Source organism: Podarcis vaucheri, assembly GCF_965113315.1.
Source record: "Podarcis vaucheri genome assembly, chromosome: 7".
Lineage (NCBI taxonomy): Eukaryota > Metazoa > Chordata > Lepidosauria > Squamata > Lacertidae > Podarcis > Podarcis vaucheri.
Genome location: NC_138765.1, coordinates 30214686 through 30237408, shown reverse-complemented (window position 1 = coordinate 30237408; position 22723 = coordinate 30214686). Strand labels below are relative to the sequence as shown.

At 46.2% G+C, this 22723-nt stretch overlaps 1 protein-coding gene across 2 annotated transcripts in view; it reads left to right on the top strand.

The window, feature by feature from the left end:
* LDLRAP1 (low density lipoprotein receptor adaptor protein 1) overlaps positions 1-22723 on the top strand; it is a 66314-nt gene that overhangs the window by 40589 nt on the left and 3002 nt on the right. For both annotated transcript variants that reach the window (XM_082231815.1, XM_082231816.1), the window contains exons 5-8: positions 4703-4775; positions 10436-10513; positions 17074-17204; positions 18450-18484. In XM_082231815.1, coding sequence (XP_082087941.1) covers positions 4703-4775; positions 10436-10513; positions 17074-17204; positions 18450-18484 — 317 coding nt within the window. The remainder of the gene's footprint in view (positions 1-4702; positions 4776-10435; positions 10514-17073; positions 17205-18449; positions 18485-22723) is intronic.

Here is a 22723-nt window from a genome sequence, read left to right as displayed (position 1 = left end):
AGTACTGTTGAGGGGTGTGGTGTATAGCCTCCAACGTTCTGGGCAGAGAGGAAGTTCCTAGATTAGTGTGCCTTTTCTTCTTTTGTTCCTTAATTACTTGAGGGATATCTTGAGTGATTTCATGAGTGATATTCTGAATACCACTGGGTGGGTCATTAAGTGTAGATTAGTTGCTAAAGCTTTCGTGTCTTGACCTCTTGAGCTTGTGAAGAGTTTTTCTGAGAAGATGGCTGTGCTGCATTTAGTTGTGCTCTGGCTTGGCTTCGTGTATAGGGGCGAGCTGTGGTTTTGTGCCTTGTGCCAGCCAGATCTGTGTAGGGATTGCAGGGGGGTGCAGCATCCGGAGGTGCCACTCAGAAAAACTCTTCACAAGCTCAAGAGGTCAAGACACGAAAGCTTTAGCAACTAATCTACACTTAATGACCCACCCAGTGGTATTCAGAATATCACTCATGAAATCACTCAAGATATCCCTCAAGTAATTAAGGAACAAAAGAAGAAAAGGCACACTAATCTAGGAACTTCCTCTCTGCCCAGAACGTTGGAGGCTATACACCACACCCCTCAACAGTACTTATAGGAACTCAAACACCAGATTCTGCTCTGTTCCAGTTAGAAGAAGCCGAAAGCACCAGCCTGAAGATGACGAGTGAGACCTCGTCGAAACGTCGCACAGACACCCCGACTCTTACACGGGAAGACACCCGAAGACACCAAAACCATATATATATATATATATATATATATATATATATATATATATATTATGCGCAAATTTGTGTCAGGGGCCTGAGCCCATTAAGCCTTTCAGTTTACTTACTTACCGTATTTTTCCATGTATAATACTAGGTTTCCCCCCCTAAAAAAAAATGTCCAAAATTTGGGGGTGCCTAATACACAGGGGCCATCTCCTTCCATTTTCTTAAATTGGAGTTCCCCAGAATAGGGGGTCGTCTTATAGACGGAACGGTACTTACTTACTTATTTACTGATTGCATTTATATCCCACCTTTTATCTCAAGGAACTCAAAGTGCCATATGTGGTTCTCCCCCCATCTTGTTTAATCCCCACAACAACCCGGTGCGGGAGGGCAGGATGAGAGGTGACAGGCCTGGGGTCAACCAGTGAGCTTTGAGGCCGAGTGGGGATTTGAACCCTGGTCTCCCAGGTCCTAGTCTGACACCCTAACCATTGTGCCGCACTGGCTTCTTCAGTGGGTGGGGCGTTTTAATCCCACCTTTTAAAAATACAAATGTATTTTAGATCCTTCTAAATGTGTTTTAGATCAAATGTGTTTTAGATCCTTCTGTGCTTTGTTTTATGCTGGCTTTAAGGTATATTAGTTATTTGTTGTTGTAAATCGCTTTTAGGTTACATCAGTAAACAAAATCAACTAATAAGTTCAATAAATAATAATAGTACCTTTCAACACCCCTCTTTGCAGATGGCACTTAATTTCTGTTGCAGAGCCTAGGTGGAGAAAAAGCATTAAAAATGAACCCTCATTGTGGGAGTGCTTACAGAGGAGAACTGGTGGATAGTGGAAGGGTTTGCCCAAGCCCAGGTGCTTTGAACTGCAACTCCCAACTGCTGTGCCAGCTGGGGCTGATGGGAGATGTAGTCCAAAGTATCAAGGGGGCACCTGGTTGACAAAGGCTGGGTTAAGCAGGTGCCTCCCAGTCTCTGATGCTTCCCTAAAAAATTGCACACCATCACATTTGCCTTATGAAGAAAATCCTCTTAATGACGACTTCAGTCTTCAGTGTCATTTCCTAAATGACCTTGTAAACTTTTGATGCAGAAAGAACAACAAAGTTCTCTCTTTCCCCATGGACAAAAATATGTGAAATTATAGAAATATGGGGAAAGGGTGCAGAGACCTTGATTGTATGTCTTAGTTTCCCCATCTCTGTCATATAATTAGTCTATATTTTTAGCGGCTGGGCAATTCTCACCCGTATCTGGGTCTATTAAACTTGATTTGAATGTGACAGCCGAAATTGTAAACAGCTGTGAGGAGCTTCATACTTAATTACCATATTTAAGAAGCGGGTTTTTGTTTTTGTTGTTTGTTCTTCTTTACCCATCATAAGAAGAAGAAGAAGAAATGTTTTCCTCTTCCACCAAAGATATAAATGGCTCAGTCTTTCAAATGAGATTTGGCACAGATACAAGTTTTGTCCATCTCCTAACTTGCTGCTCCCCTGTGGCAAGTAAAACTTGCCTGCAGGCCACCCTGCCATAAGATTTGTAAATTGGGAAGGGAGGTGGTAATTCCAGGCTGTTGGTGAGTCCTGGGTCAGGACCAAACATACATGCATATACTGGTTGCCATTTTGTTTTTGGGTCCAGTTCAGAGCCTTCACATTAGTGTTTAAAGCCCTCAGTGACTTTAGGTCCCAAGCGGGTGGCGCTGTGGGTTAAACCACAGAGCCTAGGGCTTGCCAATCAGAAGGTTGGCAGTTCAAATCCCCGCAACAAGGTGAGCTCCCATTGTTCGGTCCCTGCTCCTGCCAACCTAGCAGTTCAAAAGCACGTCAAAATGCAAGTAGATAAATAGGTATCGCTCTGGTGGGAAGGTAAACGGTGTTTCCGTGCACTCCTCTGGTTCGCCAGAAGCGGCTTCGTCATGCTGGCCACATGACCCGGAAGCTGTACGCCGGCTCCCTTGGCCAATAAAGCAAGATGAGCACCACAACCCCAGAGTCGTCTGCGACTGGACCTAATGGTCAGGGGCCATAGCAGGGCTTTACCTTTACCTTTATCTGTCTGCTTGCCCGCAGACCCTCTGCTGGTTCCTCTCCCCATTCCCACCCCCCTCTGCAAGTTGAAGAGTGATTCTCTGGAGCCTCCTGTATTGGGAATGGGCCTTTTCTGTCAATTTCAGTTTTTCTGAATTGGTTACTTTTCCAATCAGTAGTTCTATTCTCCCCATTTTCACATAAGAATGTACTAATTTTTACCAGCGTTTTGCTGCAATTTTCTCCTATTTATATCCTGCACCCTGTCAATCCATAGCCACTTCCTTATCAATACCCCCAGCCCTGGCACAAGAATTTCACTCCACCAACTTAAGTGAGAGGGGACCAATAAGGTAGCCCCCCCCCCACGACAGGGTACAAGATAGAGAGGATAGCCGTCCAAAGCGACCATCACTCAGATGACAGTGAGCATGGCTGACTCATTTCGCACTTAATGGCACACCTTTCCTGAAGCAATACACAAGCGTAAACACAGCCATCCTTCAAAATCTCCACTTTTCTGTGTTCTGCAATGTGTATAAAAATGCACAGACTGGGTAGGGCAAGGCGTGCATAAAAATGCAGATATCTGTGAAACAACAACATACAAAATGCACTATATTACTTTGCAAAAACATGTGCATTAGGGAAAATTGCATACAAGCATATAAATAGGAGAAAATTGCAGCAAAACGCTGGTAAAAATAGTACCTTCTCATGTGGAAATGGGGAGAATAGAACTACTGATTGGAAAAGTAACCAATTCAGAAAAACTGAAATTGACAGAAAAGGCCCATCCCCAGTACAGGGGGCTCCAGAGAATCACTCTTCAACTTGCAGAGGAGGGTGGGAATGGGGAGAGGAACCAGCAGAGGGTAAAGGTAAAGGTAAAGGTAAAGCCCTGCTATGGCCCCTGACCATTAGGTCCAGTCGCAGATGACTCTGGGGTTGCGGTGCAGGATATGGCGCACATGGGCTTCACCCACCCCCATTGCCTGAGGCAGCTTTAGAGGAGCGTCACTGGTTTGGTCACACTGGGCGTGCAGCCTTGGGGACGCTGCAGGGGACACTGTAACTATAATGTAGAATAAACATTATTACTGTGGCGTGCACCCACTATCTGTGCTTTCCGGAAACAATTGCATGCATTTTTATTTTGACAAGCTTTTGCAGCAGGGTGCCATTGGCGCTTGTTTTGTTTTGTTTAAAATCTGTATTTGGTTGTGTTCGGTAATGCACTTTAAACTATTTTTAGCTGTTTCCAAAAATATATAGTAGATGTTAATTTTAGGGTGCACTCTGCTCTGATAATTTTTCTCGATTTCAGCGGTATAGAAGTTTTGGTATACCGTCTTTCAATCAATGAGATAGCTTCAGCACTGAGAAGCACTTGTGCAGCTACAGCTCCTTTTGATTTTGGTATTTTTAAAGACAGATTTTGTGTAAGGAATCCAGCCCTTCCGTTTCAAGTGCAGGATGAGTCATTAACACCCCTCTCTGCATGCGCAAGCATAGAATTTTAGCCCAAGTCCTGCTGCATCCTGCCATTGCAGCGTCCACACTAGCATGGCTAAACTGGTCTGTAAGCACACGTGTGGTTGAGAAATACAGAGGACCACTTTAGTATGGGCTTGTTCAGTCTGGCTGTCAGCCCTCATCTCTCCCCCCACCCCCCAAGAAAAAGCCATTACAGATTGAATATAAGCACCCCCAAACGAGTGTCTGAACTCATTCTCCGAGTTCTGCAGCTGCCTCTCTCCATAACAGTGGGCGCCGCTGCTGGCATCAATATTGAATTAAGTCTTGAATGGTGGCATGGGACTTGTAGAGCCGTAGAATGAGGAACGAGTTCCTGGTTTAACATCTCTCAGCTGCGCGAAACCTCCAAATGATTTAAATCTACATGAAGAACTGTCTATTAATACACCGTTATAATCGCTGTTGTATCTTCTTCTCCCAGGCTCAAGCCGTCACTCTCACAGTTGCTCAGGCGTTCAAAGTAGCATTTGAATTTTGGCAGGCGTCCAAGGAAGGTGAGTGTGGGAACTTACATCTGCCTCTCGCTGCCTTTTCGGCACATCCCAGCCCTCCCTAACCTGATGCTCTCCAGATGTTTTGCCTCCATCATCCCTTACTGTTGGCCATGCTCCCTGGGGCTGATGGGAGTTGGAGTCCGACAACTTCTGGGGGACACAAGGTTGCAGAAGGCTGATGTATCCAGAAAATGTGTAGCTGGTGTATTTTGTGTGTGTGTGTGTGTGTGTGTGTGTGTGCACGCGCGCCTTTTGTTGTTGTTGTTTGACTTTTTCCCTAGCAGCAAAATGGTCTTTTTATCCCTTCACTTTTAAAAATCAAACAAACAAAAAAACCACCAACCAAGGCTCAGTCAATAAAATTTCAGATTACTCTGCTCATCTAAGCACATGCCTGTTTATTTATTAAGTTGCTGTTTCACAGTTTTTACGGTATATCCTGCTTGATTGTTTAAAAAAGTGATTTACAAAAGGATAAAACAATGAAATTATCAGTAAAGATCTGTTAAAAACAACCATTTGAAACCTTCAGAAGTAATTGGCATCAGCTAAAAAACACATTAAACTGCACAACAGCATTCTACATATCTGGATAGATTTGCCTAAATAAAAATATTTTCGCAATTGGGAACCCCTGAACTAGTGCATTTGAGAACAGGTATTCCTGGTCCCCGTGACGGGGTGAGCTGCCGTTTCACAGTCCCTGCTCCTGCCAACCTAGCAGTTCGAAAGCACGTCAAAGTGCAAGTAGATAAATAGCTACCACTCCGGCGGGAAGGTAAATGGCGTTTCCGTGCGCTGCTCTGGTTTGCCAGAAGCGGCTTAGTCATGCTGGCCACATGACCTGGAAGCTGTATGCCGGCTCCCTCGGCCAATAAAGCGAGATGAACGCCACAACCCCAGAGTCGTCCGTGACTGGACCTAATGGTCAGGGGTCCCTTTACCTTTACCTATTCCTGGTCTAGGAATTTTGGGTCATGGGTGGCAGATCTCATTTAGCTTCCCAGTACCTCATAGCACTGTTCTGAGGGAACTTTTCAGGGAATTTCACCATGTGCTACCATCTCCTGTGCCTGGGTTTAAAGTCTCATGCCTCCCTACTCATCTGCTGTTACCCAAAGGTCTCTTCTCTTAAATTATACCAGCAATCATCCCCTTCCTTGCTTTTATGCTTAAAATGGCCTCCCAGAACACTGATGCAATGCCACTTCACTCTTCCCTCCTCAAAGCCCACTTCCCCCAAGTATTTTTCTTAACCCCAAGATTTGATCCCTAATGGAAAGAAAGGCGTGAAACAGATGTCTTTCCTGTCAGGCAAGACTCACACATTTTTCTGCTACATCTTTTCTCCTTCACTTCTCTACTGAGATGCATGTCTGTCTTTGCAGCATTGATCTGCATGCATACACACACTCATGCACATGATGCTTCAGGCAGGCTTTTGGTGGAGCTTCTTAACTTTTTTCTCTCAGGCACCCAGCATGTTTAGCTATTTAAATAAGCATTTGTGCCTCTCTCTCTCTTTTTTTTAATTTTCAAAACTTTACTATGAAGTTAAAATTATAGCCTGGTAAGAGATTTAGAATAAAAACAGAAAGGAAAAGAATGGAGGGTGGGGGAGAACTTCTACAAAACAAAAACAGCTTTCACTGACATTACCACGTAAAATAAAATACATTTTCAAGAGACTACACTATAAATTAGATGCTGCAACAAAAACTAACCTGATACAGAGAGAAGACAAAACAAATGTTATGAGTACCAGATAAAAGCCATATTTCACCCGGACTAGCCATTCCCTTGATTGGCCTGTCATATGAGTAACAAATAGCCACCAAATGGAGACAAAACCCATAGGTTTGGCTGCACCCTGGGATACCCTTTGTTTATGAGTCAGTTTCTCAGAAATAGCAATATACATTACTATATTAAACAAAAAAAGGGAAAAACCCAAGGATTCCTTCCAGCCCTGTGAAATTTGTGTCTCTTTCTTTTTAAATAGAAAAGCCTATTCTTTACATATAAGTACATATATAATATTTACACACACACACACACACACACACACACACACACACACACACTACTATGAGGCACAAATGTTACCATGAGTAACAAAACAGAATTGTTGTTTTATTCATGTGGCATTCATGTTCTGCCCGGACACTGAGGTCCAGCGCCAAGGGCCTTCTGGCGGTTCCCTCACTCCAAGAAGCAAAGTTACAGGGAATCAGGCAGAGGGCCTTCTTGGTAGTGGCGCCCACCCTGTGGAATGCCCTCCCATCAGATGCCAAGGAAGCCGCCCAGAGTGGCTGGGAAAACCCAGCCAGATGGGTGGGGTATAAGTAATAAATTATTATTATTATTATTATTATTATTATTATTATTATTATTATTTTATTATTTATTTAACAGTCACTCTTGAAGGTGACTTTGTGATTGTCACAAGGGCCAGCCAATCAGTGTTCTGCACCATCAGTCTTTCCTTGAAACAGGTGTCAGTAGCTCTGAGCTTCAGTTAACTTTTGAAATGTATGCATCTCTGACCTACGTACAGTGATACCTCGGGTTACATACGCTTCATGTTACATACGCTTCAGGTTACAGACTCCACTAAGCCAGAAATAGTACCTCGGGTTAAGAACTTTGCATCAGGATGAGAACAGAAATCGTGCTCCGGCGGCACGGCGGCAGTGGGAAGCCCTATTAGCTAAAGTGGTGCTTCAGGTTAAGAACAGTTTCAGGTTAAGAACGGACCTCCAGAACAATTAAGTACTTAACCCAGGGCACCACTGTACCTGTAACTGCATTTACTCTCATTCACCTCCCCCCCCCATTCTCCTCTATGCTTCTTATAGTCACCTGACTTGCAGAAACTTATCAAGTGATGCTCCTTCCATCTCCTTCATCTCTCTGCCAGCAGAAGCTTCCCTTGTGCTGATTCCCCTTGTTCGTCCCGCCCTTCTGAGGAGCCTGACAGTTGGCCACACAACCCCTCTGCCTCTCCTCCCTCTGGCTGAAATCTAGTTTGCAAAGGCCGTTTGGGCAGAGGACTGTTTCTGGCTTATGGGAGCCTGTAAAGCACCGGGTATATTGTTAGTGCTGTATAAACTGTATTATATGAACACAGAAAGCTGCCTTAGGATGAGTCATCTAGCTCAGTGCTGCCTGCTCGTACTGGCAGCAGCTCTCCAGGATTAGCTCTCCTTTTATCAGCCCTGTGACATGAGAGCCTTTCGACTGGAAGCATGGGGATTTGAATCCAGGATCTCCTCCATGCCAAACACTAGCTGGGCCACTGAGCCAGCTCCTACAAAGCCACATTATAATATGCTTCAATGGGGGAATATCTCCCTTTTCTCTCGCTAATAGAAGCACATGGGTGGTTGCCTAGCAACCACCCCGGCCTAAGGATAAGGAGACCTGTGGCTCTCCAGCTGTTGTCCAGCTATTGGTGTCCCTAACCATTAGCCATGCTGGCTGAGGTGGATGGGAGTCCACAAAAACCTGGAGGGTGCTAGAAGGAGCAAGGCGGGTGGTTGCTAGGCAACCTCCGCTCCCAAGTGTTTCCCACCATTCTCATCCATCACCGCCATCTCACGCAGGCTCTGAAGAAATGCTGGGCCTTCCAGTCCTGGCCAGCTGTGTGGTGCCAGTGGAGGATATGTTGATAACTAGAAACCATCTGTCCTTTTGTCAGCGGTGGCCTGGTTAGCGCAGCTGCAAGCAAGATCGGCAGCCTTCCAGGCAGACTGTAGGCTTGATTGGATGGCCTTCCCAAGTCTTGGGGTCATGCCAGTATGAAAAGGCCCTCCTTGTCGCCTGCACATGTTCAGCAATTTGGCACTGGCAAAAGGTTGGTTGCAGGGAGAGAGATTTTGTTCCCTGGAAACCCCTTTCTCCACTTCGCTGCCCTCCGCACATTTCCATGCCTAAGGTAGACAACAAGCATTGCCCGTCTGCGCGCCAGGAAGCCCAGACCTCTGCAAATCGAATCTCCCCCTGCCAGACATTTACAACAGCCTCATCCTTGTAAGAGCTCTCTCCGGTATTCAGTTTGCTTTTGGAGGCTGGGGTTAGACCATTGGCATCTGGGAGTTGGGGACTGGTGTACATTATCTCCCTTAATTAGATCTTAATTTATTTTAACTGTGGCCTCATTTGTGTTTTATGTGCTGTTCAGCCACCCTGGCCAAAAGGCAGGATAAAAATATGAATTGAAATAATGCATCTGTAGCTCTCGAGGCCTTGAGATAGCACAGTCAAGCAACATGAATAAGGTCCTAGATTCCAGTCATGTAGGTGCTAAGCCATCTTAGGGACACTTCGTATATGCTATGTAGAGATCCATTTCCATGCAGGAAAGGGCTTGTACTCTGTATCAGTTGAAATGTATTTTTTTTTTTCTTATGCCAGGTAATCAAGTGTGCCATTTGTGTTCAGATCACCATCTGCTGCAGCCACCTCCTCACAGCTGCTCTGGACTGCTCATTCTCCCCCCCCCCCCTAGTGCTCATTTAATTTCCCCCCAATGCCCTCAAGGTAGGAATGCTCTGGGGCATTGTGGGAAATTAAAATAGCAGTCCCACAATGCCCTGGAGTCAAGCTGTGGCAGGGGCACTGTGGGAAATTTCAGTTGTTGGTGTTCAGAGCATGGGCATAGCCAGGATTTTTGTTGGTGGGGGGAGGACTTTCGTTAGAGGGGGGCAGAGCCGACGTGATTGGTCAGTTAAGTAGTTCTATTGCTTTATTTGATGGGGGCAGCTGCCCCCCCCTTGACTACACCCATGGTTCAGAGGACCAGTTTTGCAGGGAAAGCTCCCCTCAGGGGCTAGAGCCAGGGGAGGCATTGGTTCAGATAAATGTTTATCATATGCGACTGGAATTCTTAAATCCCTGCACTGGCTTCCACTGGTGTAGCTATGTTATTGAATAACTATATTATTAAATCCAGCCCGCTATTCTTATTATTTCTGTTAGGTACTTCGAGTCTCTCCAGAGAATAAATAAGGCAATAAAGGGTTTTTAAATAAAAAAAAATCCTAACAGAGAAAGTCACGCCACTTAAACCTTGGAGCCAAACTCTGCCTCTTGCCAGCCCAGTCAGTGTACTCGAGCTAGAAATTGTGCCTCCCATACTGCCGCTCATTTGCTCTGTCCTTACATTAGGGCTGAAGAGGCTGTTGTAAAGCGGGTGGGGGGAGGGGGGACCTTTTACAGCCTGGGTATGCTGGGTAGCTTTCCAATGGCCCCATCCCAGTGGTGGACGGGGCCAAAGGAGAAAGTGAGCAGAGCAAGAAGAAGCGTAAATTTAACCTTTTGGTACAGTAGGCTACCTTTCTACACACACTCACAAGCCCCTCTCTGGCCTCCATCCTGACAAGCAAGCAACATTGTCAGAGCTGAACAACACATTCCGGCCAGACAAAAGCACTTAAGGAGGATGTGAAGCAGGGCCAGTAGGGGGCATGGCCTGGAGAGCATCCCAAGAGCCAGATAAAGAGACTTAAAGGGGCTGCATTTGGCCCACAGGCCAGAGGCCCCTCACCCCATTGCATGCAAGGTGTGGAAGCAACTTCATGGCTTGTTAGAGAAATCAGCCTTTAAAACGTAGCCACAAACTAAACGGTGTATTTGTCTGTCTTGTGTCCCCACCACAGAAAAGCGGGAAAAGGCCATCTCCGAAGGAGAAAGCACCAGCAGTCCAAGTTTGGATAGTTCTGCCTCATCAAAAGGATGTAAGTGACTAAAGAAACAGATTCTGTTCAAAGGAAATGTGGGGTGAAATTGCCTGCCTTGTGTACCATGCCAGCTCATTGGTCCGTCTTGCCCAGTACCTGCAGCCTCTCGCCAGGGTCTTCAGCTGCTGAGATCCCATACGGCATCTGCTCTGCACGCAGAAGGGCCTAGGCTTAGTGTGGTCAGAATCAAGGATACACTTCCAGAGTTAACACTAGATACATTAAAGGTAAAGGTAAAGGTACCCCTGCCCGAACGGGCCAGTCTTGACAGACTATGGGGTTTGTGTGCCCATCTCACATCTATTGGCCGGGGGCCAGCGCTGTCCGGAGACACTTCCGGGTCACGTGGCCAGCGTGACAACGCTGCTCTGGCGAGCCAGAGCCGTACACGGAACGCCGTTTACCTTCCCGCTGGTAAGCGGTACCTATTTATCTACTTGCCCCCGGGGGTGCTTTCGAACTGCTAGGTTGGCAGGCGCTGGGACCGAGCAGCGGGAGCGCACCCCGCCGCGGGGATTCGAACCGCCGACCTTTCGATCGGCAAGCCCTAGGCGCTGAGGCTTTAGCCCACAGCGCCACCCGCGTCCCTACTAGATACATTACTTCTGGTAAATGAGCCACCATAGTTGCTAGAGGACTGGGGAAAATTGTGTCCTGGGCTTTTTAGACTCGTCGGCCCATGTACTATTTGAAACCAAAGGGGCGCATTGGTTGCCAGATTTGAAATATATCAGCATTATTTTCAGCTCTCCTATCCTGCTAATAGCATTTTCTGCTGTCTCCCCTTTTGTCACTCAGTCCAAATTGGGCTCTTCACTGCCAACAGTCCTCCCCAAACACTCAAAGGTCCCCCCCCCTTTTTTTCATTTTTAAATTCTGGAAACATTGAGATTTCTCCAAGCCTGCTAAAACCACCTGGTGCCTGGGTGGTGCCTTTTTAGCTTTCTGGGATTTTCCACCTGGGCCCACTTGACCTTCCCTCTCTTGCACACATGCACAAACGTTCACCATACAAGTCTTGCAGAAACTAAAGAGAGGGTGTGGGTGGGTACAGTTCCATCTCTGGTTGTCAGTGGTCTTTAGTAACTGAAAATCCTTCCCCATCTCCTGGAGACACTCAGATTCAGGTGCATGTCATGTATACAGATGTCACTGACCCCCTGATTGAAATCCATCAAGGACTTAGCAGTCCTTTTGACCTCTGCGACTCCTCCATCATGCATCCTACGTGCCTGTTATTCCTCAGGGAGGCGAAAGGAAGGGGGAGGGAGGGAGGGAGGCAGGCAGCCCTCCACACTCCTGCAAGCAGCTTTCTGAAAACCGCTCCCAGGGACCCATTAAAACTCTTAGCGGTCTGGATTGTGCAGCTTGCAAAAATGGGGTCATGCCTTCCGAGTATTGTTTTTAAGCTATATCCTCCTTGCAATTGTCTGGTGGCAAAGGCTATCTTCTAAAGCTTGCGTGGCGCAAATAGCCTCAAATGAACTGGCGGGGCAGGGAAGGGGGGGCAAAGAGGGGACAGCCTGTCTTCTTCCCCTCCTGGCGGGTGAGATGCTGCAAAGTGGCACTGAGGAAGTCATCCATAAAAGGGGCTCCCGTCCAAAGCGGCTGCGTCGTATTGATCCGCATGTATATTTGATAGGGAAGAAATCCTCTTTAACATCCACTCCATTCCAAAAATGCCTCTCAGGGTAGCACAGATATAAGTTGACGAAAAGGCTGGCTCTGAAGGGCTGGATAAACTTTCCGTGCCCAGAATCTTTAAATCTGACCTCTGCTTTGGCTTTGTCCAATATCTTTGAATCTGGAGTTTGGGTTTTTTGTGGGTCTTTCAGCTGATTTCAAAGTAGTTAATCTGCCTCTTGAAAGATGCGGATGTTGCTGAAGCTTTGGTTACAGGTGCCTTCTGAGGTTCTGAAGGAAGGGCTGTAGCTCTGCTGCTTGCTCTGCATGCCAAAGGCCACCCCCCCAGCTTATTTTATTAATTTATCATTACATTTATACCCCACCTTTCTTCCAAGAAGCTTGAGGTGGTGTGCGTGGTTCTCTTCCTCTCCATTTTTATCCACACAACAAGCCTGTGAGGTTGGTTAGGCTGAGAGACTGTGGCTGGCCCAAAGTCATCCAGTGAGTGCCATGGCTGAGTGGGGATTTGAACCCTGGTCTCCCACTACACCACGCCAGCAGCAATCCCCAGCAAGATTCCCTGTCTAAAACCCTGGAGAGCCACTCAGTGGAGGCAATAGATCAGGGATGGGGGAACCGCAGGCCTGGGGACGGAATGCGGCCCCCCGTGCCTCTCTGTCTGGCCCTTGGGGGACACACCCTCCCAAGCTGCACCCTAAACCAGCCTGACTTTGCAACCTTTTTTACTGTTTTTGCCTGGATGGAATTTGTCCTCGAATACTGATAATGTTCTTGGCATACCTGCATGGAGGACAGAGATAGGATGTGGCAGTGTGAAGAAACTTGCCTTCTGTGCAAAGGTAACATTCACATTTATTTGGCCTTTGGCCTTGCCCACCATTGCCATGTGGCCCCTGGAAGCTTCCCCATTCCTGCTGCACATGACTGCTGTAGGTATTTTGGTGACTAAGGTGGTATGAATCAACAGGTAGTCCACACGTTAAGTCACTTGGGACGTGATGCTTCTCTGTGAGGCCCTTCATTGTGTGCCCCCTCCATAGGAGGTTGGGAGGGCAGCAACACATGATGGGGCCTTTTCAGTGGTGGAATGATTTCACCATGGAGGCACTCCTGGCACCCGCTTTGTTTTTTTATGTGCCAGGCAAAGGGCTGCCCTCTCCATTCCACTTGTCACATGCTTAGAAAACACAGGTCCAAACAGTTTTCCACTTGCTTTCAAGGCACAGATCCGAGCAGTTTTGCTTTACTTTCCCCCCAGAAAACCCACTCTTTAGCGGTAAATCAGAACCAAGAGCAATCCATGGAAAATCCATTGCCATTTGCTCCAATGCAGTGTTATACCACAGGTTTTTCCAGGGGAAAGTGGTGGGACAAATGGAACTGTGAATGAGCCCAAAGACCTTTCTCCTTACCCAGACCCTTGGCCCTTCATGCAGCACATAGATAAACTATGGAATTCAAGTGATGGTCATCAACTTGGATGGCTTTGAAAGAGCCATATCCTCCATGAATCCTATCAATGGCTATGTTCTGCCTTCAATGGCAGGTGCAATATGCCTGTTAATGTAAGGGACTTACAAGCAGGGCAAGTTGCTGTTCTGCTCAGGTCCTGCTTCTGGGCTTCCCATCAGAGTCTGGTTGGTCACCATAACAAACAGGATGCTGGACTAGATGGGCTTTTGGTCTGACCCAGCAGGCTTTCCTTATGTTCCTGTTGTGTGCATCTCACACCAAGATTAAGCTAGGACAGAAGAACTTTCCCAGTGAGTCACGTCACAGGCGAGACACATCTGCCTCTTTCTCACTCTGCCATCCTTAATGGCACCCAAAATCTGCCAGCTGACATCTCCCCCTCAGCTTGACTCCTCATGGAGGAGCCCACAGATGAATTGGTGCCCCGCAGCCTGTCTCCAAAAACTCCCAACTCCTGTGCATTGTAAAGGATTTCTGCAATTCAAATATATGCTTATTTGAAAGAGAGAGAAAACAGAAAAGTAGGACATACTGCCAGTGGAATGCAAAGATGTGTTTTCCTAAAAGGTCCTGCAGGAATTTTCATTCATTGGAAAAGCTGAAGGATCTTAAATCGAAGCAGGGTAGACTGGAAAGGGGTACTGTGTTGTGCTCGGGGCAGAGTATAAAATGGGATCAATGTGGTTGCTCTGCACTGAGAGTGGAGGATGATGCTTTTCTGGCAGAAGAGGATGAAATAAATATCATGCCATAGGCCATTAGGACTCCGTCTCAGAGCCTGGTTTTCATACTGCTTCCTGGAGCTTGTGAAGTAGTAGTCTCTGATCATTTGCAGAGTGCCTGTATCTCTCTGCAGTGACAAGCCATGCTCAGTCTGTTCCCTCCAAAACACACAAACAGGCCACTTCCACACCATACATTTAAAGCACTGTCGGACTACTTTAACAGTCGTGGCTTCCCCTAAAGCATCCTGGGAATTGTAGTTTGTTAGGGTGCTGAGAGTTGTTAGGAGACCCTTGTTCCCCTCACATAACTTCAACTCCCTGAGTTCCCAAGGAAGAGGGATGAATTGTTAAACCACTCAGGGACAAGAAAATCTTAACATTTCAAAAGCTATTTAAAAACCAAATACGTACATGTCTGTGCTAAAAGGGCAGCCCCCCACTCATATGTCAGAGGGCCCAAACAGCTTGGTGGCAGCTCCTCCTTATAAAGCTGCTGGGATGCAGCAGGTAGAACATGTTGCCCCTAGATGGTTCCAAACAATCTCTCCCCGATAGCCCCATAATCAAGTGGTATATAAATTTTCTAAAGATCGACCGATGAATCCAAGAGGATGTCTCTATTATTTTTTTTTTATAATCATATTTATTAAAATTTCCAATAATAACAGAATAAGAAAATAAGAAAGATAAAGGAAAGAAAGAAAAAGAGAAACTAATTTAGACCCTTCTTTTCATAACCTTCTTTCTGGGACTTCCTCCTTCCCCTCCCGATTGTATTCCCCTTTATCTAAGTTGGTTCCACAAGTTCTCATCCCCAATTAAACCTAATATATTATACTCATAAACCAATTTAAATTTACACCATCTTAGCATCACTCCTCGTCTTATAATAGAACAAAATTTTCCCCAGGATCCGCTCTCATTCCTTCCACGAGTTCCCCCTTTCTAAAAAAAAGAAAAAACAGAAACGTAAAATATTAAAGTTATAAAGAATATAAGATAGAAAGTATAGAGAAATTCAAAAAGTTGGTTACAAAGCCTTTGGATTCTAAGGTTCCCCCTCCCTTCCCCGGTTTTGATTCCCCATGTCCATTTGTCTATATGTTGTCGGCCTGGAGATCTTAAGTCCACAGCCAAATTTATCTCAGTCCATCCTGCTGTTTTCTTCGGATTTGGTTGTCTTAATGATGTTTAACTTCGAAAATCCAATCTAATAGAGGCCTTTAATTTTCTTTAATCTTTTGTTGCTCCTCCCATTATTCTTTCCGTGTCGTATTCAGTCATCTACTCTTTTATTTCTTGGTTTCTCAGGTTTCTGTCTTGTTCAGCTGTCAAAACATTCTTGTTCCAAAATTTAACGTCTCTACAGAGGTTTGTTATTCAGGGACACAGACTTACGTCCAGTTCCTTTCTTGCTTCAATAGAAGATTCTATTGTGTTATAGTCACCTCTGTAGACAAAATAATATTTCAGTTCTGCAGCTTTCCCAGGAGATAAGACCTTTACACATCCCAGAGTACTTTTCCACATACGACACTTGTAATGTCCCGAATCCCCTCTAGAGGGATTACAATAACTTTGTATCCTCTAATCCAAAAGTCAATTTGTTGTTTCTTTTTCCCGACAGTTTGTATCCATATTTATATCAAATTGTAACAAAATTAACCAGCAAAGAACTTGTAGCAAAGTCCTCTTTATAATTTCCAGTTTTGACAGCTCCTTTGACAGCTGTCAAAATCTCCATCTCTCTTCGCCAGGCTGTCCGAATCGCCCCGGTTCCCAGGGGGGGGTTGCTTTTTCCTCACCCTCGACTCCTCTCCTCCAGCACAGTTCTTATAATTCACATCGTGGAGTTGGTAATTTTTATCATCAATAAGCTTCTGAATAGATCTTGGTTTCTCAGTCCTTGTTTTAGCATGTTTACAATCAGGGAGGGGACTGACTTCCTTTTTTGGATCCCCTCCCGCTCGTGCCAAATCCGGAAAAAAAATTCTTTTTTCCTCCTTTTAAACCCGGTTGCCCAATTACTCACGGGTTGTTGATCAATTGTCCGAATTTCCTTTGGAAGAAGCCAGCGCTCTCCGCCGAATGGCATGCGGCTGCGCCCGGCAGGGGAAGCGGAGGACTCAAAGCACCACGCTACTCCCCGGCGCCCGATCCGTAGCCTTTAAAAAGGCTCTTTCACAAGCCGGGAGAGCGATAACGGTGCCAGCCGAGTCACCATGTCCACGGGATCCGTTCCCGTGGTTTCTAAGGGTCCCCGCGTCGCCGGCGCGGTAGGACCCAGCCCCTGCCGAGCAGACTCCCTCCGGAGCTCGGAGGGAGTCCGCCATTCGGCGATGGCGCCAACCCGGAAGTCCCCCAAGAGGATGTCTCTATTAGAGGCCATACATGGTGGAGAGGAATCCTCTGAATTAGCTGTGGAGAACCTTGACCTGTTCATCTTGTGTGCCCTGCTCGGCGTAGTTCATAGCTTCTTTGAGTTCTTCAAGCCCCTTCGCCACGGCAAGGCAGTGATCCATGAAGGGGCTCCCATTCTTACTGGACTACAAATTCCACCATCCCTCACCAATGGCCATGCTAGTGAGGCTGGTGGGAGTTGGAGTCCACCAACACCTGGAGGCCCAAAGGTTCTCCTACCCTGCTTACAAACCTTTTCTCTCCTACGCCTCACCTTCTTTAATTCCCCCTTTCATTTCTGTCCACCTGCAGCGGTCACCACAGGGAACCTGTTAGACCTAGAGAATGTTGCTAAAACTCCCTTGACTGTCAGTGCAAACTCCACGCAGTCAGATGGAAGCATCTTTGGGCCACATTCATCAGAAAACAACAACGTCATGTGGGTAAGTATGCTGTGCGCGCATACTAAAATCTTGGTAAAATGTGCAGGAGGAAGAATTCACGTGTTACTGTGAGGAGGAGTGGGGAAGCTTTGGCTTGCAGGTTAGATTAACTGCAGTTTAAGGTTCAGACAAAGCCCAAAACTGTGGTAAGTGTTAACTGTGGTTTGTTGAAACAAGCAATTTCATAAGCCATCAAACTATACTGTACATCATATTGAGCCACAGTTTCTTGGGTCAGAAGACCTGACAAGCTATGATTAATCAGAAGCTTCCCGGCTCCTCCTTGTCAGGAGGAGGAAAGGAGTGTGAGAGCCGGCTGCTCATTCTCATAATGAGCATAGTTAATATGACATCTGCCTGGTGGCATTTATCTTTCTCCTGGCGGTGATGTAACACAAAGGTGCAGGGGGAACAGAGTGATAGATAAGCAAGGGACATTGGCCGGGTGCACTAGTCATGGGATAAATAGGGTGTATGTTTGCATGTGGAGAAAGAGAAGACGAAGAATGGATGGAAGAATGAAGGGCATGTATGAAAGAAAGAATGAATTGGATGAATGAGGTATGTGTGCATAGATGAAGCTTGTGGTGTCTGTGTATGAGATAAAGGATAAATGGATGAAGAAGGGAAGAGAGAGAGGGCAAGGGGATGGGAGGGAGAGAAGGGGATCTTTCTTTGCACTTCTGGCTTTGGCCCCACCCCTAGCCAACTGTGACACTGCCCCCCATGGGACTGCAACCCCTGACCACTTTTCCTTGAGGGAACACTGTCCCCAACTTCAAAAAGTTTGCCCATCACTGGTCCACGCTGATAGGCAGCAGCTTCAGATGAAAGGAGGTATACAAATTTAATAAAAAATAACAAAAACTTCCCACCGAGGATCCCCTGATTTTGGTCATTTTATTTCATTCATAAAAGATTTCTTACCTACTCTTCATAATGATCCATGGAGGGTCACAACAGTATACAGATATATAAAGAGATATAAGAACAAGTGAAACCATTCCAGATAGGACAGACTGGACTAAGTCTCCAAGGCACCCCCAGGTCCCTCAGAACATTTTTCAAACTACTGCTTTCTGTAGTCATTGTCGTCGTCCCCCTTATACACACACCTCTATTTTTTTTAAGAAATTGCAAAGAAAATGCAAAATCTACCCTGTAATGCTTGCCTGCTAGCTGGGAGCTGGGTAACTGTCATTTCAGATTGGTCTAATTTTCCTCCCCCTTCTCTTTATAACAAAGGCAATGGACGACGGACTGGATGAAGCTTTTTCAAGGTAATTTTCTTAATTTGTTTCACGAGTGTCTTTCCACCAGGGACTGCCCAGGAAACAGACTTGATTAGTGACTGCTCTTTAAAAAAAAATCATTTTAATGTTTCTAATCGAAATTGTCTGCTGTGCTCTGACCCTTTCAGAGGTGCTCTGTTTGCCTAATTGAACAATGGGATTTGCAGCCGCCTGGATAAGTCAAATATTTTGATAACTTCTTAGGGCAGGAGCTAATTTGTGCATAAGGTGGGGAATTAAACTCCCTAAATGATGTAGCCCTGGCTAGAAGATGTTTGCCGTATGCATGAGCAGAGGTAGCAAATTGAAGGCGCAGTATTTCACATCCCCACCTGCAGGCAGAGGGGTACCTCTGCACCCTTGGCAAGGAGCTCTATCAGCACTTCCTCCCACCAAAAAAAGAATACCACAGTAGCCACATTAGAAATCACAACATTTTACGCGACCCACATCCAGGGTGAGGGCGAGGCAAGGAGGAAGGGCGAAAAATATTGCACGCCTTTGTGCTGAGGTAGGAGAAGAACAGGAAGTTTCTTCCATGTTTTTATTTCACTGCAACAGCGGCAGTGCATCACCAGACACATAAACGTCAGACACTTCATAGTCTGACAGGTGATTTTTGCACCCCCAGAAATGGAGGAGGAGGAGGAATTTGGCCCACTGGCTGGTTTCTTAAAGGATGGGATGCAGGGACTGCTAGCTACCACTTCTTCTGGTGCCCCTTGCCCACCCTCCAGAGGTCCTCAGCGGCTGCTCTAAAATTGTTCCTGTAAATTGTCTAGAGCGGGATTATCAAAATGGCGCCCTTGGTGTCTTCTCCACAAACCTCTGAGCCTCCCTCTCACTGCTCATTTGGTCATGAGGTGGTGAGGGTGGCTACATTTTTCTCCCTTGAAAAGTACATAGAGCTGATGGAAGAAGTTGGAAGAGGGACACTCTTTCTCACTTCCTCTTCTTGTCCAATTCTGTTGGATCCAGCTTTTAGCCAGATACCTTGAGAAAACTGTGTGTCTGTATGCGTACATGCTTTCTCTCTCTCTCTCTCTCTCTCTCTCTCTCTCTCTCTCTCTCTCTCTTTCTCCCCCCCCCCTCTCTGTCTGTCTCTCTCTGTCTCTCAGACAAGGTGTGTGTGATCTGGTGGCAAAGGAAGAAGTGACCACAGCACTTGCTCAAAATTCCAAATATGACCACAGGCCTAAAATGTTTGGCAGTCCCTGAGCTGGCTCAGTGTATGGCAGCTTCCTCTGGCTCTGGGTTCCGTATGCATGGCCACATTGGCAGGGTGTTTTCACAAGTGATGTTAAAAGCACTCGTTAGAACTTCCTGGGTGTCATTTCTGAATGTGGAGTGATGTGCAGAGATTCTCCTCCTGACATAGGGAAGCAGGGCAACCTGGGGCCACTCAGCAAAACAACAGCAGTAACAACCAAGCACCTTAAAAATTAGGTACCTAATAAAAAAAAAGTACGTAATTGGAGCCTGGCTGCTGGATGAAGCCAAAGGCTCATTCTAGTCTAGACTCTTATTCTCGGAGAGGCCAGCCAGATGCCTGTGGGAAACACACAAGCAGGGCATGAGCACAACAGTTCTCTCCCCGCTTCTGATCCCCAACAACTGGTATTCAGAAGCATTGCTGCCTCCGAATGTGGAGCCAGGAGCCGCTGACAGCTTTATCCTCCTTGATACAAAACCCTAAACATGAAGTTTTGCATTGTACTCAGGAGCTAAGGTCCAAAATCTCAGGGATCAGGTTCATTAAAAACCACAATGCACCATTAATGCAACCCTTAAAACGTAAAGCCTCATTTAAATGCAGCACTGCAAGCAGTTGACCACCATTAAGGCTGAAACAGCGCAAAGTATTTATTATTATTTTTAAGATGAAGCATTGAACTCGGAGCTTTACTAATGCAGAAGTAACGAAATGTGCATGTTTGTCATTTTTACGAACACATTTGGGCAAGGTTGTCAGCGTACAGTGTTCTCTGCAGAAAAAGAGACAGCCCTGGTTGCAGGGTGCTGCTGGTTCTCCTCTGTGCCTGAGAGGGGCACAGAAGATGAATCCAAACAGAACAAGTTATTGGCGGGGGGACGAGACCCTCCGGCCTGTGGGAGGGGGCAAATGTGGCCCTCCAGGCCTCTCTACCTGGCCCTTGGGAGCCTCCCCAAGTCACACCTCCACCCGAGACAAAATTCCCTCTCCTCAGGCCATACCCCTCACTCACCCAGCTTCAAGTCTTTTTGTCTAGAGGGGATGTGGAGAGTGAGAATGCCTTTTCGTCTGGATGGAGAGGGGTGTGTGTAGAAGCCTCTGACATTTGCAGGGCTGGAATGTAGCCTGCTGTACAAAGGCAAGAGTTGCATTTCTTGCTCCTTCTACTTTTTGCCTCTGCCCATGCTTACAGCCCCTAGAAGGTTGCTCCAAGTGAAAAAATGCAGCCCTCTGGCTTGTGGGAGAGCAACCCCCCCCCCAAAAAATCTCCCAGGCTCAAAGAGCAGACAGAAATTCACTAGATGCTATAACGTCTCAGAATTTTCCGACATTTTTTTAAAAAAAATGATTAACTTGTAAAGGGTGTATGGTGATATGCTGTGGCTTCTATTGAATCTGAGTTGTGCCGTCTTCTGCCCTGAGTGTAGCCTGAAATATTGATCCCTAGGAGCAGGGAGTGGTTCATTCCTCTCCTTATATGCATGGCTCTGTGGGGAGCTGCCTATCTCCTCCTTCTTCTCCTCTACCCACCCACCTCCATCTTCATAACAGCCAAGGGGTAGAAATTCAATTCAGTTCACATTTAAAGGCAAGCCTGTTTGGCACTTTCAGAAACCATACAGAAACCAAAACACAGCTATGCTTCAAAATTCTCATTTCTCAAAATTTTGCAATTCTGTTCTCCAGCTAAGTAATGTGTACAGAAAATGCATAAATCAGGAACATAGGAAGCAGACTTTATACTAAGCCACTTGTGCATCTACCTCAGTATTGTCCACACTGACCAGCAGCAGTTCTGCAGGGTAAAGTGTGCCCCAAAATTAATAGGTTGGTGAAGATAATATACAAAAATGCATTATATTAGGGAAGTTGTATTTCCAATTCTATGTATGTTAGGGGAAATCACATAGCAAAAGACCTGTGCATTAGGAGAAAGGTGCCCCAATAAGCAGATAATTTTTATGTATGAGACCTTTTGGGGGGGCAAGGAGGGGGGAGGCAAACTGATTTGGAAATGTGAAAAATGAGAAACAAAAACCTTAATCATCAGATTTGCTCATCCCTGCATGGGACATTCAGTGATTGAATCTCCCCACTTTGGAGAAAAGGGCTTAAAAGCAGCCACAGGTTCCTCTAGTTTAGATCAGGTTGTAGTGCCAGGAATAACTCTTCCCTGTACCATTTCTATGACAGAAGCCTGCTAATAGCAACACCTCTGCATCTTGCCTTCTCCATAACTAACAGCAGCCTGCAAAAGGGAGGGGGATTTTAAGTGGAACCCCTAAACTGCAGCATCCTAAGTGCAACAGTCTATCTGGCCCAGTCTGCAACCGGTATTTCTGCTTCCCACATACTCAGTGTTTGCATGAGGTTAACAGAACAGTGCTGCAATAAAGTAATCCTAATGGATATGCAAGTAGAACTTCTGGTGTGTGTGTGTATGTGTGTATGTGTGTGTAATCTCCCTTGCCCCGAAATTTCTGGTGATGCCAGCAGACGCTGAACAGTTGGGATTGCTGCTGCCATTTCCATTCCCTTTGCCACTGTGCTGCTGTCCTGAGGAGTTAAGATTCCTGATCTCGTCTCCAGAAACATTGAGTGCTGCCATGAGCAACTGGAATTTAATGCAGACAGTGCTGGAGAGACGTTGTGGCGGCCTGTCCATACAAATCGCCCCGCAGGGAGGCAAATTGAGACTTTCCAATGTGGCACTTCGTATATATATATTTGCTGCTGCTGCTTTTGGTCAGTGTGGCCTTTTGCCTGTGAGATGTGGCCTCAGCTAATGATGTGTCAAGTTCCCGCTAGAGTGAGTGGTCTGTGCGTGGGTATAGACTAGCAGGGAGTGCCTGGCATTGCTTGGGAATTCAAAGAACACCCCCACCCCCACCCACCCCGTGTGAATTTTAAATAAATAGGGTAATTTGTGAGTTTGGGAACTGTGCATACACAGAGAGAGAGAGAGACATGGCTCATTGCATTCAACAGCATCCAAACATCCAACCAGATCGCCC